Below are 26,804 nucleotides of genomic sequence, written 5' to 3'. Positions count from 1 at the left end.
AATGGAGGCTGAATAGCTTCTATTTCTTTTATTCGTCGCAAAAATGCTACAACATACTTAGATAGACATACACACGAGACGATAGAAAGCGACATTATCTTATTAACATTACTTTTTTCAAGCCCGAGTGCAACGTGAAACGATCGTCACAATGCTCGTTCTTTGGAACGACCCTGACAAAGTCTGACTAGATGGCCAGACAACCGCGAGACAAGCTTAACCATTTCATGAATACTCTGACGACTCTATACGTTTCTTGCCACGACTTAGTCATTTCCGATACCGGCGAACGGGGAAATCCGTGCATGTTCCTAAATTATCGTTCTATATGCAAACAGAGATGCGTATATTTCCTATAACGAGTCGAATATTTCGTGTGAACATTTATACATAGATATTTTAAAAATGAAAAATTATTACATAGGCACAAACAATGTACAATGGGTGCTCCGTTCTTTTCTCCTCGCTCGTTGTGGCTTAGAATATTCAGAGTTTACGTTCAAGGACGATAAGATATAACTTGAATGACAAGATTTTGCTAGAATGAACATTTTCATTACAGAGAGCCACAAATTTCGTACGATAAGCCCTGCCCCTGCCCGGTTTACTCCACCGCAAAACGACTATGCGAATTGCGCAAGCGTAATGCAGTCCGTAGTTTAGGCGTCAGCGATAGACAAGTAGGTAGGCAGTAAACCTGCAGCGAGGTACAAAGAGAGCAAGAAGGTAGAAAAGAGAAATTCTCGTAACGCGCGTTCTTGGAACAACGGATGAAGGAAAGTGCAGAAAGAAATAAGTAAAGAAAAAGGATAGGGAAAAAATGATGAGAGAAGGTTAGAATAAGAAGGAGCGAGAGAAATGGAAAAAGAAGAAAAGAAAGCAGAAGGAAAAAAGAGAGCATTGGTAATGCAGTGATACGCAGCGGCAGCAGTGGCGCCAAAAATGCAATGCGGTGCGCCAGAACGACGGCGTCGGCGTCGGGCGTGGCGGATAACTGACCTCGACTCGTCTAGCCCGGCCGCCCCTGACGCCGCACCGTTTCCCACCAATTTTACCCCGATCCCTCTGTTGCACCTTCGTGCCATTGCTCCCCCACTATCGCGACGTAGAATACCACCACTACGCACCACCCGTTTGAAACTTTTTCTCTCTACTCTCCACTTTCTACTCTACTCTACTATATACACATTTACCCTTTTCTCATTCCATCCCCTTTCTTTTTTTTTTTTGTGGTAGAGCTTTCGTTCTTCTCGTCCTACGGTCAAATGGTCGCGTTACCCCTCCAGCAACGACCTTACTCCCTCTACACCTGTTTTACACCCGGTGACCCCCACCCTTTCATTTCTCTCGTACTATCTCTGTTCGATTCTTCTCTCCTCTACGTTCGCGTCTACTCTTCTCGTCTCGTCGCGGCCTTCCGCGCCCCTGGAAGATCGGCAGACAGCAGTCTGACTGTCTGGTTGCCCAGCAACGCGCCGTTGCCCGTCGCCGTCGATGAGAGATGGTGAATTTAGCGATAGTTTCGTGCTGCATCTTGCATGAGCAAATGTTAGTATCATAGGCCGGTAGGGAAAAAGTTGGATAACATCATTATCACCACAATAGGTAGAATCTAGGTACTTTGCAATGAATCGCGAATCAATTTTCCTTTGTTGAGATCATTTAATAAACTGTTTTCATCAATATTTTAACGATGGATATATTTGGGAAGATTATAATACAATGCGATTAATGTTGTGAAAATTCTTGTATCCTAGTTTCCTTGTATCGTCTAGTATTTTTCCTTAATGTCAGCGATTTGTATGTTGAACGGTAGCTAGTAAAGGTAAAAGAGTTCATTCGAGTCCTTCCTTTGTAGTGAAGTATTTGTTGAAACAAGCAAACGTTACTGGGAGAATAATCCAAGAAAGAGACATAACGGTTCACATTATTGTTTTAGTCTAGAAGTAAATTATGGTTTTTACAAATCTATTTTGTAGGAGAAAAAGGAATTATAATATACGCAAAAGAAGATTTTGAAACTCTATTGCGAGAAACATATACAGTTAGGAAGGCGTCGAACCAGTTCGTTGGTATAATGACCTGCACTCATAACTTTCGCATTCTTTCTTTGTCTTCTTCTAGCTGACGAGAAATTGTGTTGACCGAATCAACGCTGGGTAAAGTAGTCACAATATATCGTATCAGAGAAAGTCGTGAATGGTAGCACGGTAACATGGAACACGATATTGGTTAACAATACGTCTTGGTATGTGTATGCATATAGAGGTATTCATCAGTCAATGATTGAGCAAGTTAGAGCCCTTCTATTGATACATGGTACATGTGGGTGCTAGTGGCCGTTGTACATCGGCGCTTATAATGAAACAGTACGCTGTAAATGACATTTCTACGATGTGATAAAGCTAAGCTTGCCGTGTTTATTATATTTATCGTTTTCTCGAAAGTTACCTTTCTACGTTTAAAAGATACAAGATTTAAAGAATTCATACTATAGTATTGCAGCGCATTCTTAAAACAACGGTCCACTGTATTTTTTCTTTACATTTGTTTGCAAAGTGACTTCCAGTCTTTAAAATCAAAATCAATCAAGAACGACATTCAAAATTCTAATGCAGATAGCAAAGATTTATCTACTGTACAACTAGTTTATTCGACAACAACATTCCTTTGTTAGAAACCAATTCTTCAGCTAATAAGGTTCGATTGTGTGTGACTCATAACGCAACTGAGTGACTCAGACCCCGAGACTGTTAGCAATGTTTCGAGAAGACGTGGCATCCGAACCTGAATCATAAGAGAATCGCTAGAACCATCGAATACCTGTATCTAGTACCGGACATACACCCCATATCTATATTATCTTTTTATAGCGTAAAATCTATATTAAATAACATATCAACTCATTCAATAAAAAATTAAATTTCAAAACTTGACATTCGTCGATACTTATTTAATTATTAAGATGTTTATCTAAGTATTATATTTATTTTGTGTCAGAATTATTCATCAGAGGTTGCAACAGTTATTTGTGTAACGTTAATAGTCATTGGTCAAACTGATCGTGAATCATTTCAATACTTGTTTTATTACATAGACTTTATTATTATTTTAGTTACGCGTGATTTTAAAATATAAAAAAGAATTTTGATCGGTATGTATTAAAAATTCGTTATCATAAAGTAAAATAATTGCATAAATACTAAAAATAATGCTCATCATTAAAATATTCTTACAGTTTAATTATTTCCATCTTACATCATAATTGATTTTCTTATTAATATCAATGCTTATTTTCATTAATTTATCTGTACATTAACAATTTATAAGAAGTGAATTATTTGTAATGTTATGTAATAATTATGTAAATTATTTGTACAAGGTAACCATTGTGTAAAATGTATATAGTTTTTATTTATGTTTTCATTGTACGAGTTGCACCATTACGTACCACTTTGTTTCAAAACACGTGATTAGAATTATATTTCAAGACAAATTGATAGAAACATTAACATGATTTAGAACTATTGAACACTTTACTTTCAAATGTCTGTTCATACAATGAGAATGCAGGATACAAATTTGTTTCCCAATAATCATTATCACATAACAGATCTCATTAGACGTGATCTACATATATATAAAATTATATTTTGCGAAACATGTGAAAAAGATACAGAAATGTGAATAAGTTTTATCATGTAAAATTCGTACATATGTTTCATTCCTTGTAACATGTATGCACAAGATGATTTACATTGTAATATTAGTGATCTATTCTTAAATACTTTAACATGTTATTTAGATGTTTACTAAAATTCCTTTTGCAAAGTCTGTTGCTTGCTCTCCATATTATTATAGTCATATAAAGAAAAGTCGTGAAGCATTAAAAACATAATTGTAAAATATATTTTAAAGAGTGTCAAATCGAATACCATATCTTTTATATTTTGTATGTAATGTAATAGCATTCCATTATGGGATTGTTCGTGTAAATAAAACGGAAAGCAAAAATATATAATCACTCTGATTTTTTAATGTTTACTACCTGCACTTTATCTACAAAGTATGTATAATGTTATTTCAAATAGTTGACTAGATACATACCTAATATAATAGGTAATCCGGATATTCTTTCTGATGGTTATCATATATTCGAAGATTATAGGAAACAAATGCAATAAAACTATATTAATAGCAACATAAATAATTGATAAATGAGCAGTGTGTAAAATTCTATATTTAATACATTTTTTATGGCAAAAATATGTATGTTAAAAAAAGTTATTAAATACAATGTTTGTGTGCAAAATTAAGAAACACATATTACAAGATGGTCTGCTTATATTTATCCATTTTACATACTTTGTGAAGGAATGTGTAGATAGTAAACAAATACAAAGTATTTAAAAATTTGCTAATACACTTTTACAGCACAGACTTACCATTTCACAATAATTATTTTTCTTTAATACCTTCAAATGGAGGGTCCTGGAAGATCTTTGCTGTTTACAATTTTGTTATCTTTAGTCTTAATTTTTACATTAAAATGTATCAGCGATACAAACGTGCAAAATTGCGTAAGGCATGAGTTATCGATTTTGGTGTTTCCGCTCTGAAACAAAATTTATGTGAAATTCCTGTACTTCAAATACAAACATAGTTAAAAATTATTTGCTATACCTTACAACCGTATTATGAAATTCAAACAGCTGCTCAGGTTGTGCTGTAGGAGAACCACCTGCATTTTGTGATGGCATAGTCTTAATGGCTTCTTCTAACCATTTGGATAGTAGCTAAAGAACAAATAAAATTTTAATTGTAAAGGAACATAGTGAATCAACTAGTAGGCAGAAATTACTAAAAATTAGTGTTCTTACTTGTCTATTAGTTTCAGAAAGTTCATGAAAAACATCTGCTACATCAGGTAACATGTAGGACGATAATGAAAGCACTGTTGCATGAAGAAGCCTTATGACTAAAGTTTGTCCTTTTTCTTTTAATATGCGTTGTACTAATTCCTGTCGCATTGTATAATCCGTCTGATTCTTGGATAAAAAATAAAAATATCAATAAAAGTTTATTATTATTAAGTTATAAAATATCAAGTTTCATTATAAGTTACCTCATTGTTGCGACCACAGTGCAAAAGATCATAAAAAAATTTCATTACTGAAACAGTTGCATCCCTATGGTCTAAGCTACAGGCCATTAAGGCACAGTCAATTATACTCTCTATAACGACTGAGCACAGGAAAGGTATTGGAGCTCTTTGAAGAAACCTACCATTAAAAATAAAGATATTTTTACATTTGAAAAATGAATATATTATTGTGTTATTAATAAAAAGTATATACCTGGCACATAATCTAAACAAATCATCTACTGTATCAGGGTGATGTTTTATTCCATCTTGTTGTTGGAGGATATTGAAAGTAGGTCCAATAAATGCTTCCAACATTTTCAATAAACCAGGGACACATTCCGAATCTATGGCGTATTCGTCAACTAATATTGAACCAAGATATAAAAAGCAGCTATGTTGATGAGCTGCGTACAATTGCACAATCTGAAATTCCCAAAATCATTAATAGAGTTTTATAATCTAGAATTTATTTGCTACAGATACCTGTTTTACAAGTGGCTCAAGAAGATGGGCAGAATCTGTTCCTACACAACGAACAGCAAATCTTAAACAGCGGCAACATCTCTCCATTACTTTTGCATCATGTTGATATGTTGTACATACATTTGATAATACAGGCCACATCTATATATAAAGATGAAATTGATATAAAGAGTGTGTCTTAAGAGAGTCATATATTATTATGTAAATCATATTGTAAATCATAAAACGTACTTCGGTAACAGCATTTTGACAAGGGTGAGGTTTAGGATAACTAAAAAAGTCCAGATCAGTATGCCTAAATATAGTGGCTAATCTGTCTAGCCATACCACAGGGTCAGTCTTTGTTCCTACTTCAATTGGAATTCTACGTTCCATAATTTCACATAAAGGTCTAGCTTGAAACCAACATAATTCTTTCATGGCCTGTCTAAGATGATCATGCCTCAAATTTGACATGGTTAATGCCACTCCTGTTTTCAAACAATAAATGTTACATTATATTGTATTATAATTTTGTTGTATAAATAAATTTTTATCTTACCTTTAAGTAAACCAATGGCGGCATCGTTGCTGATAGCAAAGCTGTCAAGAGAACCTGCTATTTGCAACAATCCTGGAAAGTGTAAAGCCATGTCTGATGGACAAGCAGTACATATACTTAATAATGCACCACAAGCTGCACTTCCCAAACCCTTTTGACTTAGGCAAGTCAAAAGAAAATTTAAAACAGGTTCTATAATATTAGTTTCAAATTATGAAATAAACGGAATAAGACAAAAATTATAATTATCTATAAACATTACCTAAGAACTCTGGATGACTTTCTATCCACTCACAAAGTTCTCCTAATAAAAGTATACTTGTATGACGAACAGCTATATGAGTATTTTCTGGTAAATTTAAAATAGCCTCTACTACTTTCGGCACTACATCATTTTCTTTTCTGTAAGTGAATATTATAATAAATGTCAAATTATAATAATCTTATTCAGTAAAAGAATAATTTCATCGTATATACGAATTTTTATGTTAAAAACTTACGGCAAAATATTTTTTGCGACTGCTTGCATTACAAATAAAGCAGCTTCGGTCGAATCCCATGTAGGTACATGATTAGGTTGACCCTGTGGTCCTGGTCCACCCGTCAGGGATGAAAACATTTGCCGGAAACAGTGACTGCTTCCAACTACAAATACAACGTCTTTTATCAGATCTGAAACACGATTTCTGAAATCTGCAAATTCTTCTCCACCAGCTCCCTCTTCCACCAGACCCAACTGTTAAAAGGAATTACATATAGAATATCTTCAAAAAAAGATACTTTTGAATATTATATTTACTTACATGATCTGGTTCCATTTGACAATGCCTGCATAATGCTCCGATTAATCTTTCAATATGAGGACGGAACACTGCATATAGGTCTTCACTATTTTTTTGGTAGAGAATTGTATCGGATAAACGGTACCATAGATTGAAAGTTATCTGCGCCACTTCATAATCGTGATGTCCAACACACACTAAGACAAGGTCAAGAATTTTGATAGCATAATGTTGCTTTCCTCCTACACTGCCATTTGCCATGGTTTCCAAAAAAGTTTCCGCTAATTCCGTAAAAATCCGACAATAATTTATCGATCTACATAATTAATACAATGATTATGTAAATACTTAAAGTAACCTTCAGTTCCATTATATCTCTAATTATATAAAAGAAATAAAATTTACTTGTCCATATCTTCATGTGCAACAGACAAATGGTATGCTTGTTCTAAAGACATTACACTGGTAAAAAGAAATAGCTGTAACTGTTGCAGCTGTATATTAGATTCACTATTATTGTCCCGATTGCTATTACTATCTTCTTCCAAAACTTGGAGAATTACACATATACAATCTGCAGCTGCTTCATGTAATTGAGATCCAGTCATATGATTTCCAAGTATCTAAACAATGAGGTATAATTCTGCATTTGAAATTCATCTAAAGTTATTGCTTTTTATTTCTGAGAAAACATACCTGAAGAGTATATATAATTACATCACTTGTAGGTACAAGTGGTATAGCATGTACTGCAATCCAGCTTGTAAAACATCTAAGAATTGTAACATGAATTTGTACATTTTCTCCACCATTTTTGAGACACATTTTCTGGAAATACAACAAGAATTACTTACAATAGAAAAATACATCTTCAATCTACTTACCAAAAATTCAGTAACTGTATCTGCACTTGCATTAAGTTCAAGTAATATATGCTGTCTGCGATTGGCTCCTAATCTGTACAATGTAATACAAATTTAAAAAAAATTATTTTCAAATATAAGCAAGAATATGAAAGATTGTTTATAAATAGATTGTACTCTAGATTTTCTTTCCATCTTTATATACCTAAGAGATCTTGAATTTACTTCTTCCGGTAATACTGTCATTACTTCAAGTAATGGCCATAAACTAGCAGTTGATCCACCAAATCTATTAATTAAATCGACAACTGGTTTTTGCCAAGAAGACATTTGCAATGCAAGGTCTGCCAGTGCTAGACACAACTATAATAATGATCTTTTCTATTATGATCACATATAAAAAGGTACACATATAATTGATATGTTAGAAAAAATATATATAAACCTGTGTAACAATAGCAGAATTGGTATGTTCATTAATTTGTGATATGTGATTCATTAAAGAATCTCTCAAAGAAACATGAGCTTCTGCAGGTAATTCTTGGAAACATAGCTGTATTTTAGTACGCATTGTTTGAGCTGCAAAATAACAAGATTGAACATCTCGCTTTTGCTGCAGCATTTCATCTGCTATCTTCCATGCAAATACCTAAAAAAGTCATATATAATATAAAACATAATAACTGTCACAACTTTCTTCTTATTTTTTATATCTTTTTTATTGCATGAAAATTACATGCAGTAACGTTAAAAAATTATAATGTAGAATTCGAGTCATTTAACATAAGGTTAGAAATTGTTTGATCTGTCCATATTTTTCAATGAGAGTTTTATACATTTGCATCGTACTATTATCAATAACTGTATAGTTCGTATAGGAAGATGTACACGCATATAAGAACAAAACAGTATATATTGATTACAAAAATGATTGCTAACAAGTAACTTACTGATTTTTGTAATTCGTCCAACCATTGAGATGTTTTTCCTGGCCCCGAAGGATTTGAGTTATTATATAAAGAATATACAGCCTGGTAAACTGTTTCCAGGTCAGGCGGAGACTCCATTCTTCAAAAAATATTTATTTTCCCGGTAATACTCATGCAGTTAATTCCTACTGACAACAGATCACTCGCGTTTGGTACCGCGTTACATCCAACCCAATCTCCAAATCCAACCTGTACAACCACAAAAAAGTTCTTGTTCACACCATCAGCGCATATTCTGTTTTATCGACTTACAGCAAATAATATTTTCTATCAAAATCTGATTGAATCAATTATTGAAAATATCTACAATTAGAAAAATAGTTACTAATAAAAAAATATCTTCTTTCTGGTACCTTATATGTGATTTCGGTTATATGATCAGCTTATAGGTTGCAATTAAAATTACGTTGACTTTGACTGTTATACTTTTATCAATTAAAATTCAACTATGAGATCGTTATACGTATATCAATTGTTTGTATGAGATATATAGGCATAAAGTGAAAGATACTAACACATAATAAAGTAATGACTGAATTTTGATCATGTCCTGTTTGAATTATTTTTACTTGTATTTATAACTTATGAATTTTCAAATAGTTTGTAATGTAATACACTTTAAATACCCCGCCTCTTGTACGTTATCCGCAGAGTATTTCACTAGAGGAGATGTATTCTGCTACATCTGAAAGATTTCGATTTTTAGTGAACATATCCTTTCGCGAGTCCTACATGATCCATGGGAGCAATGCGTTAAAAGTTCATGACGTTTGACAGTTAGACAACAAACACAAGAAATAACATCTGAAACGTACAATGAATGATTACAAAATACCAATAATCGAGCCAACTATCGATTGTACAAAGGTGCAGACATTGGATTTCAGCATTTTTTCTTTTCTGCTGCTTATTTATAATAACAGACAATTTTACACCTTTTTATATGTCTTATATTTTTATTGCCAGGTTCCACCAATTAATCAAAAAAGGACAATTTCTTTCATTAATCATTTCATTGTGCATACTGTAACATTTCTTAACAAATTTACTCTATCATGCGAAGAAAGATTATTGGAATTTGAATACAAGTTACAGAGGATAGAGGCTTCGCTAGAAATTTTAGAGTCTTGGGTATGTGATTATTATTTTGAGTAACTTATACAAGTGAATTTATTTAAGATTATTTATAATTTTTGATAATTTATTTATGTTTTACAGTTATCATCTGTTCCAGTCTTGGAACAAGATCAAAGTACAAAAAGTGTTATAAAAAATAAAGATAGTAAAGAGGAGGAAGAAAGTACACCTAAAATAGATGAACCTGATAATGGTAAAGCAGATGAGCCTGAAGATACACAGGCTGAAAAGCAACCAGTGAACAAAGACCCACGCTATGAAAAATACTTAAAGATGGTACACTTTGGCGTGCCAAAAGAAGCTGTCAAATTAAAGATGGAACAAGAAGGATTGGATTCATCTATTTTAGAGTAAGTTGCACTTAAAATGTCTTAAAATTTTAATAACTGAAATTTAAATTTATAATAAAATATAATAGTAAAAATTAACCAATGTATATTTTGAAATATGAAAAAATGAATAGAAATAATATGGGATAATAATTCCTTCTGCAATGAAACATTTTCTAATTTTAACTTGTTTTGTGCGTTGTTTTTGATATTGCACCTTTATTGAAATCATTAACACCATTATTGTCTTACATTAACAGTGATTCCCAGCAAACAGCTTCTAAAGTGAAATCTACAGATAATGGTAAGAATAAAGGAGATTAAATACTTAACTATATTCATCTGTTGAACACGTGAAATATTTTTACGTTATAAAACATAGTTAATAAAATAAACAACTATACAAATTCCAGAAGATTTATTTTATTTCTTATTAAATACACATAGAAAGTTAACATACATAACTTCATACATAATCCTAGAATTGAATCATTTGTCCCTGGAAAAAGCACATTATTGAATCAGTTAATATATACATATATCATAAAATATTTTGGAAGAATTATATACAATATACTTACCTTTCTTTTCTTATCACCTCCTAATTCAAAATGTTTACATCTTTTAAGAGGGATTTGTTTCCTATATTTGCACTCTGTACATTCCATTCTTAAGACAATCTTTTTGGTAGTTTTTGCCTACATAAAAAACGTGAAATTAGCATAAAATTTTAACTGTATTATTAGAATTAAGATCAAATCAATATTTTAAAAATATATACCTTCTTCCTGAATATAGGTTTCGTCTGTCCACCAAAACCTTGTTGTTTACGATCATAACGTCTTCTACCTTGTGATGCATGACGTTCTTTACTTTTTTTATACTGTGTCACTTTGTGAGGTTTATGCACTTTGCACTTCTTACAGAAAGTGCGTCTTTGCTTCGGTACATTTACCTAAAATCATTGAAATAGGCACCATGCTATTCATTTATTTCCAGATATACAACTAAAATGATAGGACTTAAATTAACCCTTCATTTCTTTTAACTTCAAATTATTTTTTTTTTTTATTAATTTTTATTAATATCGATTAATTCTCTATTCATTTCTAAAAACAATAATAAAATGTCACTTTTGGAGGTTATGTTAATACTATTACAGTTGTTACTTCTGTCTAAAAAAAACCACAGAATATTTATACTAATTTTTCACAAATATAATATACGTCGTAAAATTTAGCGTTAAAAGTAATATTACAATAAGATTATGATTGAATTCATGGATAAATTATGTATATATCCAATTGAAAATTTACGTACCATCTTGAATGTTTAGAAAGAAAAGGAAATGTATCTTTGCCGGAAATGACATACATATGCTTGCGCATGCGCAAATATTGTACACTATACAAAATCGAAAATTTATTGTCCTTGTTTAATTAAAGGATATAAGTATTAATGTAGTGTTTAACGTGATATTATTTTACAAAATTTCTTCCAAGCAAAATCATAGTAAAAACAAATATAACTGTTTTAATTCTTTCCAAGACAAAATTTCGATTGCATATTGGATATACGCCATTAATAGCCGGCATCAAAATTGGTTTAATATATAAGACGCTCAATCAATAACAGCAATTATGTTATAATACTTCTTTCGCTGTTATTCTTTATAATCAATTTATTTATTTTTCACGACTTATTATCTATTATAGTAAAGTAAAATTTCTTCTACATATTCAGGGATTATCGAGATTAAAAAATATTGCTTAACGTATAAAAGAAAAAAACATGATGTTGATGTATAATGTTCTGTTTATCATGTAATTTCTTACAGAAATGGATAGTAATTCTCTAAATAATTAATTAAATTGACTTGTAATGATTATTGGATTCATTTTTGTTCTAGTTTAATATGAAAAAGTTTGTACATATTTAACATATTTGTAAGATATCTTTCACAAATAAAAATCTTAGAAATGAAACAACAATTCATTGTCGAATTTTCAGTGACAGGTGTGCGTCTGCATCATTCAAAAAGCTTGGCTCTTTTATCTATAGGATAATTCCCGCCATGATCTTTAGAATATATTACTTGCAATATACATTTTAAAGTAATAATTTTCAAAGTATACAGAAATAATTATTCGCTTCATCTAAAATTTTGGTTTTTCTTTATATATATTTCGATTTCTTTACAAAGGAAATGTTGGAAAAAATCTAAATGTTTCGTACACCAAAGGTTATTTGAATCGAGCGACATAGCCTCGAACCAGACGGTAAACTCAGGCCACGAACTCTCGAACCCCTCGTCCTCCGCAGGATTTAATTTTATTTATACGTCAGGTGGATGGATTACGTGGAAAACTTTTATAAGAAATAATAAAAGATTATGTAGTGTTATAACCTTTCCAATTAGGTGCAGTGGCACGTCGCGAAAGGATATTATGATTTCAACCAATCAGGCATTTATCGAGTTTCAAACCCGCGCCATCTTCATTTTTGAACAAAGCCAGGTTGGATATGCTAGAAGCGAGCTGAGACCGGGTAGTAGTCCGCTTTGCGCTATTCGCGCCACAGTCGTCAGTACACGACACTCTCCACTCCTGACTGGTTGTTCTCTGTCTCACCGTCCTTTCCCCTCTTTTTCCCCTCCTCTGCCCCTTGGGTTTTCGCCTGACGACGCTGCTCTCTCGAGCATTTCGCCGGAAACCGACGCCGCGCGAGGACACGGAGTTTTGTTACGTGTACACATTTCTCTATCTTTTTCATCACTTGTAACGCCGACACGCAGGCATCTTGCTCAACGCACGATTCACCATGAGTAGCAAGGAAAATAACGAGGTCGCTGTTGAGAAGGTGACTGAGAACGACAAGGCTTCCGGAGACGCGAAGTGTGAGATCAAAGGAATGAAGAGGCCAGCGGAGGTGAGTTGTTGCGCTTTTCCCACTTCATTTTTTAAGTACCGCTTTCTCGACCTTTTTCACGATTGTACGTAAGCATACACGTACACACGAAAGCACGTACACGCCGGCTTACACCATGCTTCCGCGCCACGCTGCTTGATCACGGCATTGTCTACCATTTCGGTGTCGTATTTATATAAGCCTATGAAAGTTCGTGAACATTCTTCCGATCTGATTTTTCTCCTTACACATTTTACGTAAATATCTGTGTCTTATAACGTGGGATAATAAATTTCTATTCTACTCGCGATATCGTTATATTTTCGTGGATAAACGACGGGTGGGCGGGCAGTCGAGTGGCCGTTTCAACCGACTGATGGCATGGAAGAGAAGATAGGATGCCGGCCGGCATTTTCATTAGACTTCATATTTTTACGATGTTAAAAAACATTCGTTTCTGTGTATACTTCGGAGTGGAAAAATGACTACGTAATTGCGATGTTTTCTTGATGTTATCTGAGGGACGCCATCGTATTTCGCGTGGCTACCACGAGCACGATGGTTTGGTTGATCACCCCTGTTGTTACAATGTCGTCTATAATTACCGATCTAGCTAATATCAGATTCAATATTGTCTTTCGCCTGTATTTTGTTAATGTGAATGCGAAATTCGGGCGGGATATCTGAACTACTAGCGCCATGTGCTCATTTCGATTATGTTTTCGTGTTATGCACTCTCAGAGCTTTCTATAAGTATCCAAGGTTTTGTAAATTTCGTTGAAACTATGGTTCATATTACTTGGCATTCTTTCCACAAGATGGACGCCATTTTTATCTAGAATATCAGTGTTATAGCTAGGAAAAGTGAGCATCCCGCGCATTTTTCCGACCGCCGTTGCTGCCGCCACCACTACCGCTGTCGGTTTCCATTATGGCGCCCGAAACCAAGCCCGCGTTCATTGTGCTCTCTCGCTTGCTCGTTCCATCTTCTTCCTTCCTCTTCTCTCATTCTCTCTTTTTCGCGCGCGCGCTTATTCTCTCACTCTCTATGTCGTAATTGATCGATAATTCGTTGTAAGAGGGTTAATCGTGTCTGACGGACGATCGATAGACTAACACATATCTGTTTCAGGTCGACGTGTTGCTCTGAAATTGTTTACCGATCTGCGTGCATAAACACCGCGCTGAAGGCTTCCTTTCTCGCTTTGCTTCCCTCTCTCCCCTTCTGCCCGCGACTCTGTCGGCGTTCGGTTCTCTCTTTCCATCGAAAACCCCACGCGCACAGCCAGCAGAGCAACGCCATGTATTATATACCCATGTCTCTCCTGCCTCCCTGTTCTTTCGTAGCATACCGCGTAGTGTTACGAACCTTCGAGAAAACATCGTTGTAATTTTTCATCTTAAATCGGACCGTCACTCGGCGCCGTGATAGGAACTGCTTATTTTTTCCTTGATATTACATTGTACGAGTACTATTATAAAAATTGTAAGGTGAAATTCATGGTCGAAAATGCCGGTTATCCACACTTTCGGTCGCTATTGTAGAAAGTCGTGGCGGTGTCTTCGCGCAGCGGCAATAGTATGTCACGTGGAAATCACACCGTACTTGTTCGGAATAAATTTAAATATTCCCATTAGTATTGTACTTGATGACATCCTTTTAATTAAAATATAAAAACCGTTAACAGTATTTATTTAAATCTTTTTTGTATTTCATTTCAGTTTTATCTAATCATTAGTTAGATAGTTTCATAAATGAAATTTATTTTCATTTATGATTGATGCCTTGATGCAAGTAATTACGTGATCACTACGATGAATATTACTCGGGACTCGCAGATTCTATGATGCAAGCGCATATAGATAGTAAAGAATATGGAAGTGAAGAAAAAGGCGGGAATTTCGAATAAGGTTCGGATATCGATATATTTATTGAATGAGTAAAACGTTAATGTATTTTTCGCGAACAACAATATTGTTCTTTCTATATTTCATTAATTTCTGCGTAATATTTTTGATATACTTATATTTAACCTTTAATTTAATAGTACTATTATTATACAAAATGCGATAAGTGCCTACTTCTTATCTCACTAAGTTAGTATCCCATGATTGCATTAGTATTCTCATTTAATGATTCTTAATTTATTTACTTCACATCTATTTAATTTTATTTCGTCTTGGCAAGCGAAAATGCTTCTGGTAACTCAATATGATCAAATTAATACGTGTTATAGAAGAATTATATAACGATTATTCATGGCATGGCTTACCCGACAGGCGAGAGAAATGAAATGAGTCTATATGATAGGTTATGAACGTTGGGTTATCTGTAAGACCTCGTGATTAGTAATAAGTTGATAGGTAATCGTGTATGCGGGATAATAAACAAAATAGTCATTTCGTGACTACTGGCGTCTGTACGTCACTGTCGCTTATTGTTTATTGTAAACCACATCGTAGCGTCATGAATGTAATAGCAGTAGCAAGTAGTTGCCAACAGATTCTAGTTAAAAAAAACACTTTAAGTTTGTCATAACTGCCCGAACAACAATGGTTTTTATGAATTACAGGCTTTTTTTTCGTCATTTGATCGTACGTGTAGAATTTTGTATACGTGCTATTTACATTTCAATATTGTAAAAATATCGTTCATTCTTGTTAGTGAAATTAATAACCATTAATATTTATACGTTGTGCTTAGTATTCAAGTTTGTGAAATGAGATATTACATTTCATTTGATAAAAGCATTTGATAATATGAGACGATTACCTTGAGACTGTCCATTCGCGATGATACTACAATTTTAGATGTACGATGACGAGGAGAACAGTGGAATTTATATACTTCAACATATATTCAGTTTTTTTACAATATATAAACATGATATATGAATTATATATATATACATATTTTTTGTTTGAAAATCAGAGCGACTCTTAGTTCCATGCACGATATCCGGGCACGCTGCTTCGTATTTCTCCTCTCCCCTCTTTTCCTTTTCGTGTGCTTTACGCAGCACGAACACATCCCCTTCTACAAACATGTATCGTAGTCGTCTGCCAATCCCTACGTTTCTCCCACCATCTAGTCTTAGTCGATTCGACCCTTTGATTGGATGATGCAGTTCTGTGAGTTTTCTATGCCCTCTTTCCTCGTACCGCCGATAGACACGGCGCGTGTATGCTATTACGACAGACAATCCACCCTGGTCACGAGTAATGCTGTATGAACACAAGTTAAGGTACCGGCATTTCAAGGATCGTGTGAAGCACACACTTCACAAAACATTATCGTTTTATTTTTGTTTGTCCGCTTTTAGAATTCGATATGAACCTCTTATAATGACTTACGTTTCTTAGCTGTACATAAATGTAATTTTGATAAGATTGAGCTTTAGAGTAGGTTTTCATTTCAAATATGTACTAAAAATCAAATGTACAAATTATGCTTATTATGTACGAATTAAGTTAGGACAGATTTTTTTGAATATATACTTCTATATTTATCGCTATCTTTTTTTTAATTACGCCTACTGGGTTATCAAGTTTCATATTTAGCGATAGTTAACATCGATTTTAACTTAAAAATTTTCCAAGGTTTTTAAACTCTTTTTTTGTTAATTGTTTCTTGTCTTTGCTGTTTTCTTTCTCATCAAAGAACTCGCTGTTTTTTGTACCTTCCTGTTTCGCCATATTTTAACGGAAAATCCCCTCCACTTTTCATTTCCTTATGGTTCTTGGCGGGAAGGGAGCCTTCATCCGTTTCCCCCTCTCCTTTATCTTTCGGTCGCTGTTAGGATTCTCTTTATCTCTGTAATTCTTCTACTTCTTTCTAGAATGTATGAATTTTGAACGTATGGCAATGTAGTTGAAATGAGAGAATTATTTTTAACGTCGTTTCAATTGAAAACCTCGAAATAGAAATATTCGTCGGAAGCTCAAACATATAATCGTTGTTTTATGTTTTAGGAAAAAAATGATGAAACGAAGAAACAGAAGAAAGAAGAAAATGGTGATGGAGAGGTAGAAGAAGAAGAGATAGAAGAGGAAGTCGAAGAGGAAGAAGAAGTCGACGGAGATGGCGAAGAAGATGATGAAGACGATGATATACCGGAAGGAGAAGAAGATTTAGAAGAGGGTGAAGGTAAATTGAGAAATTTTCCACTATTTCACGAAACATTATTAATGACATATAAATCTGTATGCGTCAAGGAAATTGATATTCATGATTGGGTAAAGATGTAGTATATTTGAATCCCTTTGTTTATAGACGAAGAGGAAGATGACGCAGAAGGTGAATTAGAAGGAGAAGTAGAAGATGAAGAGGAAGACGCATAATGAAAAAGGAGAGAAGAGTATGTAAGTAAGAAAGGAGGTAGGCACATGGCACCGTCGTCGATCTTCGGCAGTCTTCTCAGCAAACACTTACTCTCATATTGAGTGGTTGGTAGCAATGTTGAATACCCATCGTGCCCTCCCTATTGCCTCCCGACCTACGAGTAAAAATTGCCACCTCACCGGAGTTGTGGTGGGCTGACACACATTAGAAGTAGCCGCAGTTCTACTGTCTTGGCTCTTCGCAATTCTACTGTCTTGGCTCTTCGCAATTCTGGTCGTCTAGCCATCAACAAATGCTATTAGGTAGTTTGAATTAAAACTGTATATTCGTCGTTGAGGAGCTTGTACATGTCGATTCCATTTAATACCTAAGTGCTTCATGCACAGCCGTACGTTTGGTATATCGTGTATGTTCCCAAGACAGATTTATCGTTTTATTCAAACCACCTATTAACTGGTATTTGCCGTCATCTGGCTTTCTTCGCGGGACAATTTTATAACGGAAACTTATTTAAGATATAAAAAGCTCTATTGTATTTAAATAGTGTAAAATGAACATTTGTGAGTGATTTTTTTATATTTGAGATCAAATTTATGTTTGTAGTTCGACGAATGTCTCTCACCTTGTGCGCGTGATTGATTTTCCTTTTCAACCTATATGTGTATTTGCAATGACTTTGCAAGAGCGCGAGCGGTTAAAAAGAGATAAATAAATAAAATAGATAAAGTGATGCGTAAAGAAACAAAAATAGCAAATAAATAAATAAATGCATAAAGCCAGAAGGACATCTCTCGACATTCGTTGTATATTAAGAAAAATGAAAAAGATTTTGATAGTCTTTGAAATCTCTGTTTCGTGCTCCTGTTCGATCCGAGAGAAAAATTAAGGTTAATATAACGCTCGCGCTAGGTAGTGTGGATGAGTACTGTGTGACTTTAACATTGCATAATAATTATACATAATATGTATAAAGTTATGGAGTAAGAAACATTTTATTATTAACGATAATATTATGTAACGTAATATAACGTGGAGAGGAGGAGGGATTGTTATGAATTAGACTTGGAGTATATAGAGTAGGGAGAGAATTTTTATTTTACAAAGCATTGCAGAATAATGTTTTATTTTTTCAAAGTAAATATTCAATTTGTTTAATACATACGTTTCCTATATTTACTTAATAATTTTAAAACGAAGTCACGTAGCGCATTTCAAAAATCGTCAAAGTTGTAACACAAAAGTTATCCCGAGGGTACAATATTAACTACAACACTCTCCCTATTCGACTGCACTCATTTGATCGTAATTTATTCGTATTTTATGTACTGTGGTTTTATCTTGACTTCATTGTCATGGACTACTCGAGCAATGATTCGTTGACTGTCGCAGAACGGGTGACAGTATTCTCATTATGACGGTCGCCTGTGCACACGGTGATCAATGTCTTATTAATGACATACCCATAGAATTATTAAAGGTGTCAAATAATTTTTAATATATGAGTTATAGTACTATTCACTGGTTACCAACAATTGAAATATAGATGCTCTTTGTGCTAGAGTCGGTGGATCTTTGCAAATGAAATGGTCCATGTCACCACTTATTTCGGGAGACTGGTAGATAAGAAATGGGTGAAGAGACATTGCGGTTACGATACCATTGTACCATAGCTGCATAATAAATAAAGGTAACGATAATTTGAATGCGAGACGATGTCCCACGTTTTAATGTACAAATATTTTCGAATGAGATAGTTAAATAAAACGCAGTTAGATCAGAGAAAATGATTCGTTCTCGTAAGTAGTAATGGGTTTAACTTCCAAAAACAAATAACAGTAATAGCAGTATTTAAAAAATGAAAAAAAAAACTGCTATTCGTGGACTGAATTCTGCTACATAGAAACTGAGGAGATGGAGTGGTCTGTGTACACATGTTTATATGATAAACTCAATTTGTTCGACGTTACACTGAAAAAAATAAAATTCGAGTACACACCATAAATACGATGTGTAAAACATAACAATTTATTGTATTGTTTACAGGCCATGTCATCTCCAGAACTCTGTTACTGTACTGTTTTATACACAATCTGCTGATGTATTTACACGTGTTCACTTCAAGATAGGATTTTGACGATTATGTTGACAAAGAACTATCTTGAAGTGCAGGTGCCCGAGCAAAAATGAGTACTTTAGCGTTCATAGTATACAATACATACACTATAAGCATAGGTCCATTTAATTTTATTAATACAATACCAAGCCCCGTTTGCAACATGTTCAAAAGATATGAGGATAGACTTGCGTTCTGTACTTTGAGCTGGAGATCACAGAACTTTTCTATCCTCTAGTACTGCACGCGACTCTGGAAATTATTTACTGGTGCTAACGGGTCTTAAATCAATCAGGCTGAACGCCTAAATACCGTTACATCCCTACATTTGTTAGGTAAGGATTAAGCGAAAGAAAAAAAGAATTTAAGAATCCTAATGAATCTGGTAATGAAACATGTCACAATTAAAGGTAAATGAAATCCTAGGCTAAGAATTTGGTTTGTGTGTTCATAAGTCTTGTTCAAACTACTTTTGTACAGGATACCATCGCATCATCACTTTCGACGTAAACAGTAACCGATACCACAGACTATATTTCTGCCCATTCCATCAGAATTGAACTTTCATTGTATTTTTAAGTAAATACATTTTGGAAAACAACAGATGTTTTTTTATTCTTCACGTGTTTGTGAAGGAACGCGTCTTTCCCTATTTATTACTTAATATTTAATCGACAGCTCACTTTTTCAAAGTTAATTTAGACTAAGATTGTTTTTACATACCTTCTATATATGTACATACAAATTAAGAATTATATGTGGCTATGTTGTGTAAATAGTCAAAAGTAATTTACAATAAAACATGTACGTAGTGTGTGATACACAGGATAAAAATTATTAAACTCCAATATCTATGTTTATTTACACGTATAATTGTATGTAAAATTATAATGTATTCTTAGATGTAATTGTATATATAGTAAACATATGTACTTAAGCATAATGTTATTTATATCTGATATATACACATTGTTTATTTATAAAATAATTCCTGTAATAATGATTTTAAGGTAATGATACATCGGATACCGGGAAATTAAGACACCATGAATATTATATGTATAAAATCTACGGCAGAATGTAACCGTAGTTATATAATACTAAAATTTAAGGCAAAAGAGTTTAAATATAAATCAACGTACCTGGACGGAACATGTATTATTGAAAATTTTTTAATTGGATATACATTAGGAGCAGAGCAATACGTTCTGATATTACTCCTAATACAAAATATATATATTTACAAATTTGTAGTAAACATAAATGTGTAAAGAATAAAAATCAAACATTTGTATAAGCGTACGAGATATAACAGAAATTAATGTTTGTGGATATTTATTTTAACTAAATAATTTGTACGAATATTGCATGCAGATTGTCTTACAATATATTATTATTACAATAATACACTGTATTTTCTTCTATGAAAACTATGAGTTTTATTTTATACAATAATTCATATTCAGACACTTTGCATGCACGTCAAAACATACAGATTTCAATATACTTTGATCACAGTCACAGCATTTTGTATATCACTTAATCGATAAATATTCCATTCAAGATATTGGAAACAGCGATTTTTAAAAATTATATAAAAATATCAACAGTATTTAAAGCTGATTATCGATTGAAGAAGTATTTTACAAGATTGTACAGCAATGTACTGCGATATAATCACAACCAATTAAATATTAATTACATGATACATGTATTCATGCAAAGAAATTTTTGTTTAGAGAATAATGTTCATATAACGTTTTTTACAATGTTATCATTATCAATATCAATAAAATATTCAGCTGTTTCAGTCGTTAACTTCCCGCGTTGGTTTATACATATTATTTAAAGTGCACAGTTCCTGAATAGTGTTATTAGTAATTCTTGTAAAACTATCGGTCATGTTATTACTTTCTTCGATGTTGCTTGATCCTGTGTTTATCTCTTTGTTCGTTTCCGGCTAGATTTAATAAGAGATTAATTTCTCATTCATTTGATACTATCACATGATAAGCAAATTTGTAATATACAATACCTTGGTAGAATCTGAAATGGATAATCCACTGGATAAATTTTCAGAAAGAGCGGTATCAAAAGCGGCGAGTTCTGCCGAATCAAGTTGATTAAAACTTAAATCAAAACTGTACTGTCGACTGTCCATGTCTAAAACACTTGTAACATCTGCCCCTCCCACTTCACCTGCTATATAAATTATTATTTCAAAATAATGGTACAATAATGGATTGATGTAATAATGTGTGCAAATACTTATACTACCAGCATTGTCCAACGATTGAAATTCTTCGTGATAGTTTGATGTAACTCTGCTTAACACTAATTGTTCTTGCGGGTGTATTTGTAATATGTCATGTACATATGGAAATTGTTGTTGTGCATACGTTCCGGTTGATGGTTGTTGTACGATATGACTGCTTGTTGATTGATATTGCGGTGATGGTTGTGATTGGATAAGTGCTGAGTTGTATGGACTGTACTCCATCGGCGATGCACGACCTGGCGATACTTGTGGCCTGTATAACGTATTGAAATTTTTTCAGATCCATTGTTCTATACACTATCTTATTTTTTAAGCAATAGTTACATAAAAACTTTGAATTACCTTAACGTTTGCATACTAGATTGCGGTTGTGGAGAAGTGGTTCCCATGGAATATAACGGAAAGGATCCTCCACTTCCGACTGAGCCTCCGTACGGAGATATTTTTTCTGATTTGACAATGTTAAAATTGTATTGGATCGGTTGATTTAACGCTGCAGCATCTACAATTGCGATACAACAAATAAATATCTACTAATAGAAGAACAATTAAAGCAATACAAGTTCGTTATTTTGTTACTTACTACAAATGAACAACATTTGTCTTATAAATTTGTTAGATTCAGTACAATTTATATTATGTTAATTTTGGAACACGATATTTTAAAATAATATGATCGAATTTATTCAGAAGAAAAATGCACATTATGATTAAAAAGCACATAATTATAAAAATGTAAAAGTAAAAATGATCAAGCTACATTTAAAAAGCGAAATTTTTAAGTGAAGGGAAAGGATCAGTTATAAAGAAGATGCATGCAATTTTATATATTTTCACTCCAAACGTCACTCTATAAAAATTGAGTATCTTGTATTGTAATAAAAAATACAGTCAATATTGATTAGCAAATATCAACAAACGAAACTAATATTATCATATCGTACCTGAAAAATTTGTTTATATAAATATCATTCTTTTAATCTGAAATTGATTGGGAGCAGAATAAAAACACGTCATTTTCATTATTAAGTGATGTATATATGTGTATATATAGATTGATATATTCTGTATATATAAATCATACATTTTTTATATAGATATAGCCTTTTTCTTTCTCAAAGCAGTTTATAAAAATCTCTATTGCCATACAAATATTGCACATAATTTCTATTCTTATCATTATATTGCTGAGTATTTAAGTACAATATTTTTATACGAGAGCAGAATACTTGCATATTATTCAAGTTGTACAGCCCGTTTTCATAATATGTTGCGTTATCGCTAACAATGTAAGTATTTTTGTCATCGCATTAATGGATATAAAAATAGTATCCATTCGCGTAATCATCATTAATAATTACAAAAATACAACTTTCTTTTTAAATGTACAAAGTCACTGCCCTCCAATCATTCAAGTACAAATTCCAAACGTTTATATAAAATACGTTCTTAAAAAAGTATAAAACAAGATTCTTCATCAGTGCGTGAAAATATATATAGATATATATATATATGTATATATATGAGTATAGTATTTCTTACGATGAGGATTCGAATCCATGAAAATACATATATCACTCTGCACAGCGGAAACTTTTCATAATTCTTTTAAGTCAATCTTTTGTAATTTTAGGCACTATTGTACAAAATTTGACGAGTAAAATATGTCATCATAAATATAAGATTCTTAAATTTGAATGTTTCCAGTGTGCAAAGAGATTGGATTAATCGTACAGTTAGTATGACATGATTTAAGGGCGCTGAAACATAGATATTCTGACAAATGTAAATTCGCGATTTGTAAAAATACAGTAAACATGTTCCAATTGTACAAGTTAGATCAAATTTTTGGAACTTTCAACAAATTTCCTATATTCATTGCAACAATCATTACAACAAATCGGGCTAATAACCCCATTCAGAAAATGCACAACGTATTGATTGCTGGCATTACTGAGATAGCTTGCCTTCGTTTCTTGCATACAGTATGAGATAAATGTAAATATGAAAATTAGTTCCAAAGAAGTAAAACGCGTAAATATAGTACAATGTATTTTAAACAATTTTGAAGATTCGACGACGCCAATGACATTATTCAAACCCATTCCCATCAAAGCTGTAGAATTGAAGACAATTTGATAAAAATACTCACGCTTCTCAGCTTCTGTCTGTACATGCCTCAAAACTAGCGCATTTGGGCTGTTATTAAATTTTTGTCGTTTTCGCCTTAACGAACCAGGATCATCTATAAATGATTGTACATTAACCACGTGATTTACAAACATTATTATATCAATTTTTTCTGAAGGCAAAAGGGCTTACGAGCTTCACTTCAAAATTCCCTACCACTGAAAACATTACATCTGCACAATTGATTAAATCTTTGGTACAAAATAACTATGAGTTACAAACAAATAAAATGATTTTCATATTATTATTATAAATTAAGTACTTATTCTAAAACTAGAAACAAAGTGGTACTTATAACCTTGGGACGCTATAAAAAAAACTTAACAACTTGTCATAAATAGTAAAAAGCAATGCGCAAGATTTAAAATATAAGTAGCAACACTGTAAAATTTGACTAGAAAAAACGCTAACCCTTCGACAATAAACAACGAGTATCAGCTGAGTTTATACTTCAGCTACTTTCTAGGATGCATATAAAGGGTTATAGAAACAAAGTAACAATTTGTACCCTGACTAGAACAGTATTGAATTTGTTTCAGAACGTTTTAATCAAGATAGCACAACACAGATTTATCATATATCCTCTTTTCCTAATAAATTTGAAATATATAAAATGCATCTCTCTCTTAAGGACACAAGCACATTCAAGTTACAAGAATTTAAGTTTTGCAACTGCAATCAGCTTCATTTAATTACAATGCTTTTCGCTTCTAAAAATGTATTACTGGAGAAAAATGTCACTCTCAAATGGTAGTAGACTAGAAACAACACTATTAAACATTCAAGCAAATTACGTTTCTTTTTTTTCAGAATAAATTTTTCCTCCTTCTACTGGGCTATAATAGAAGGACATTTCATCAAATTCTGACACAGTTGCATGTGGTGCCATAGCAGTATACAATGCATAATGTTCAGCTTCTGTTAATTCAATTCCATATGGTGGTGTTTCGTCGCCTTCCAATTTAAGCGATTTAACGCTATTAGTACTTATTGCACTAGGTCTTGAAATTTGTAATTGTGGGCTAGTTGGAGTATTGTTTGTTGTCAAATATGAAACATTTCCTGTAGAACTCAAAGGCTGACTATTTTCTTTAGATACATTCGAAATTGAGTCTTTATCTTTCTTTGCTTTCTTTGCGAACAATTTTGAAAATAGTCCTTGTTTTGAATTCTTAGTTAAAGTAGCAGGTAGAGAAGGTAAAGTTTTGTTTGGTGCTTCAACGAATGACTCAGATGTCATATGAGAGGATATAGGACGAGGTAGAAGAGGCATAGAAGGCATTTTGCGGATTCGTTTCGGCGGTAAAGGCGGTAATCTCTCTTCCGTTTCCTGCGTTCCATCTCTCTTCGTAGTTACTGGAGGAGAAGGACAAGATTGATTAACATCTGCTTTTGGTATACATACGTCCTCATACTTCCTCTCGTTTGGTAAATCAATAAATTCAATAGGATTTTTCATAGCCATTTGTAAGCTGGTATAAGTTTGATTATCGCAAACGTCAATATCCATAGATTGATCCGTTGTATTCTGTTCAATGGCTGCTTGCACTAACTTTGTATGTGTATCTGCATATATTTGATCTAATTCAGCTACTTGTGTCAATAATTCATTGAAGGACTTATTGCAATCCTCTGTTGTTTCTGTTTTAAAATCTGTTTCATTATCTTTCTCCTTGAGACACATTTGACCCTTTTGCACCCATTTTCCCACTTCTGAATAGTCGAACCAATCGGAATTATTTTTGGATATATCTGCATTTTGCTTAAATACAGACGTGTTTTCAGCGGTACTATCGGACTTAGTACGAGTTAAAGTTCCCGAATTGTCATCATTCATTTCTTTGTCTATATATCTATTATCAATTTTGTACATTCTATTTATTTGTTCATTTTCTCTAGTTTGTTTCTCTTCATTTATTGGGATTTCGTTATTTTGATAATCTATAATAGTGCTTTTAATATGACTTACATTTTGTGAGATATTTTGATTCATTTCTATATTTCCATTACAAGAATCTAATGTATTTTTTACGTTATATAAATCATTTAAAGCGCGTAACGCAGAAATTTTGTTACTCGATTTTTTTACATTGAAATCATCATTATTATTATACTCATCGACATTACGCGGAAATTTAGGGGTAACGTTTGAAAATAATGCCGATTCAGTGGCTAAGATTTTACTAAATGTACTATAATCTGTTTTCTTCCTGGCAAATGCTTTCCGTAAAGACCAGAAAGCAGGCCTACCTGCACCGAGAGGTAACATCTGAAAAGGTAATGGTTCGCTCGTCGCACCATCCGATGGTCTTTTCAGTTGAATGCATATTTGCACCGGTTGCTCCACTTGCTGCATGCGATATGTGGGTGTTTTGAATGCAATTGCTGTCTGTTAACATAAATCAAATTTAAATTAAGTGAAGATGTATAATATATACAACATTCTACACAAACATTAAACATCGTACATACTTGCTTATGTACGTGAACGGGCTGAAAATCACCAAATCCTTCCCAAATCACTTGTCCCTCCTTCTCCTCGAAAAATCTAACTTGTATGTCTTCCTTTGCAACCTTCTCGCATAATAAAATCATTTCCATACCACCAGCGACCGACGCATTAGAGTGACTGAGCTTGCATATCACAAGATCTGACATTGCTTCTGAAATATTTAATTATTTAAAACAAAATTAAACAATTAAT

At 33.1% G+C, this 26,804-nt stretch overlaps 5 protein-coding genes across 10 annotated transcripts in view; 2 read left to right on the top strand and 3 right to left on the bottom strand.

Annotated features, from left to right (window-relative positions):
* Positions 1–3,394: 3,394 nt before the first annotated feature.
* Positions 3,395–9,276, bottom strand: LOC117238025 (transportin-3). Its single transcript, XM_033502553.1, has 18 exons — positions 9,158–9,276; positions 8,766–8,993; positions 8,261–8,464; positions 8,021–8,178; positions 7,837–7,909; positions 7,649–7,780; positions 7,358–7,575; positions 6,974–7,268; positions 6,671–6,906; positions 6,433–6,572; positions 6,171–6,362; positions 5,861–6,099; positions 5,630–5,770; positions 5,358–5,569; positions 5,126–5,282; positions 4,881–5,048; positions 4,684–4,796; positions 3,395–4,615 (listed from the first exon to the last, which is right to left on the bottom strand). Exons 2-18 carry the CDS (start codon positions 8,880–8,882, stop codon positions 4,555–4,557), a joined length of 2,856 nt encoding a protein of 951 aa, XP_033358444.1. The 5' UTR covers positions 8,883–8,993; positions 9,158–9,276; the 3' UTR covers positions 3,395–4,554.
* Positions 9,277–9,432: 156 nt separating this feature from the next.
* Positions 9,433–10,680, top strand: LOC117238039 (WASH complex subunit 3). The gene is made up of 4 exons (XM_033502584.1): positions 9,433–9,671; positions 9,771–9,935; positions 10,023–10,291; positions 10,531–10,680. The coding sequence occupies exons 1-4, from the start codon at positions 9,621–9,623 to the stop codon at positions 10,592–10,594; spliced, it is 549 nt and encodes a 182-aa protein (XP_033358475.1). The 5' UTR covers positions 9,433–9,620; the 3' UTR covers positions 10,595–10,680.
* Positions 10,672–11,726, bottom strand: LOC117238045 (60S ribosomal protein L44). The gene is made up of 4 exons (XM_033502592.1): positions 11,591–11,726; positions 11,052–11,225; positions 10,852–10,968; positions 10,672–10,769 (listed from the first exon to the last, which is right to left on the bottom strand). The coding sequence occupies exons 1-4, from the start codon at positions 11,591–11,593 to the stop codon at positions 10,749–10,751; spliced, it is 315 nt and encodes a 104-aa protein (XP_033358483.1). The 5' UTR covers positions 11,594–11,726; the 3' UTR covers positions 10,672–10,748.
* Positions 11,727–12,783: 1,057 nt separating this feature from the next.
* Positions 12,784–20,233, top strand: LOC117238044 (acidic leucine-rich nuclear phosphoprotein 32 family member B-like). Its single transcript, XM_033502591.1, has 3 exons — positions 12,784–13,198; positions 17,150–17,324; positions 17,451–20,233. The coding sequence occupies exons 1-3, from the start codon at positions 13,091–13,093 to the stop codon at positions 17,516–17,518; spliced, it is 351 nt and encodes a 116-aa protein (XP_033358482.1). The 5' UTR covers positions 12,784–13,090; the 3' UTR covers positions 17,519–20,233.
* A 555-nt stretch (positions 20,234–20,788) lies between these two features.
* Positions 20,789–26,804, bottom strand: part of LOC117238026 (embryonic polarity protein dorsal) — an 8,406-nt gene continuing 2,390 nt past the window's right edge. For 4 of the 6 annotated variants that reach the window (XM_033502557.1, XM_033502558.1, XM_033502554.1 and 1 more), the window contains exons 6-7: positions 26,573–26,763; positions 24,891–26,489 (exon numbers count right to left, since the gene is read on the bottom strand). In XM_033502557.1, the coding sequence (XP_033358448.1) occupies positions 24,891–26,489; positions 26,573–26,763 (1,790 nt within the window). Of the gene's footprint in view, positions 21,593–21,667; positions 21,835–21,909; positions 22,164–22,252; positions 22,413–24,062; positions 24,156–24,220; positions 26,490–26,572; positions 26,764–26,804 lie in introns of those variants that run through there. The other 2 variants (XM_033502560.1, XM_033502559.1) reach the window with 2 other exon arrangements.

Source organism: Bombus vosnesenskii, unplaced genomic scaffold (genome assembly GCF_011952255.1).
Source record: "Bombus vosnesenskii isolate JDL3184/JDL3185 unplaced genomic scaffold, Bvos_JDL3184-5_v1.1 scf7180000013431, whole genome shotgun sequence".
Classification (NCBI taxonomy): Eukaryota; Metazoa; Arthropoda; class Insecta; order Hymenoptera; family Apidae; genus Bombus; species Bombus vosnesenskii.
The sequence above is the reverse complement of the archived record's forward strand: the minus strand, read 5'-3'. Positions and strand labels throughout refer to the sequence as shown.

Coding starts and splice junctions, on each gene's coding strand:
- LOC117238025 (XM_033502553.1), bottom strand. CDS start 8,882: ATGGAGTCTCCGCCTGACCTGGAAACAGTTTACCAGGCTGTATATTCT. Junction 7,269..7,357: donor GCACATGAAGATATGGACAA/GTAAATTTTATT, acceptor TTAATTATGTAG/ATCGATAAATTATTGTCGGA. Junction 5,771..5,860: donor GTCAAAATGCTGTTACCGAA/GTACGTTTTATG, acceptor CTTTATATATAG/ATGTGGCCTGTATTATCAAA.
- LOC117238039 (XM_033502584.1), top strand. CDS start 9,621: ATGAATGATTACAAAATACCAATAATCGAGCCAACTATCGATTGTACA. Junction 9,672..9,770: donor CAACTATCGATTGTACAAAG/GTGCAGACATTG, acceptor TTTTATTGCCAG/GTTCCACCAATTAATCAAAA. Junction 10,292..10,530: donor TTGGATTCATCTATTTTAGA/GTAAGTTGCACT, acceptor TTACATTAACAG/TGATTCCCAGCAAACAGCTT.
- LOC117238045 (XM_033502592.1), bottom strand. Junction 10,969..11,051: donor AACCTATATTCAGGAAGAAG/GTATATATTTTT, acceptor TTTTTTATGTAG/GCAAAAACTACCAAAAAGAT. Junction 10,770..10,851: donor GAGGTGATAAGAAAAGAAAG/GTAAGTATATTG, acceptor TGCTTTTTCCAG/GGACAAATGATTCAATTCTA.
- LOC117238044 (XM_033502591.1), top strand. CDS start 13,091: ATGAGTAGCAAGGAAAATAACGAGGTCGCTGTTGAGAAGGTGACTGAG. Junction 13,199..17,149: donor GAATGAAGAGGCCAGCGGAG/GTGAGTTGTTGC, acceptor TTTATGTTTTAG/GAAAAAAATGATGAAACGAA. Junction 17,325..17,450: donor AGATTTAGAAGAGGGTGAAG/GTAAATTGAGAA, acceptor CTTTGTTTATAG/ACGAAGAGGAAGATGACGCA.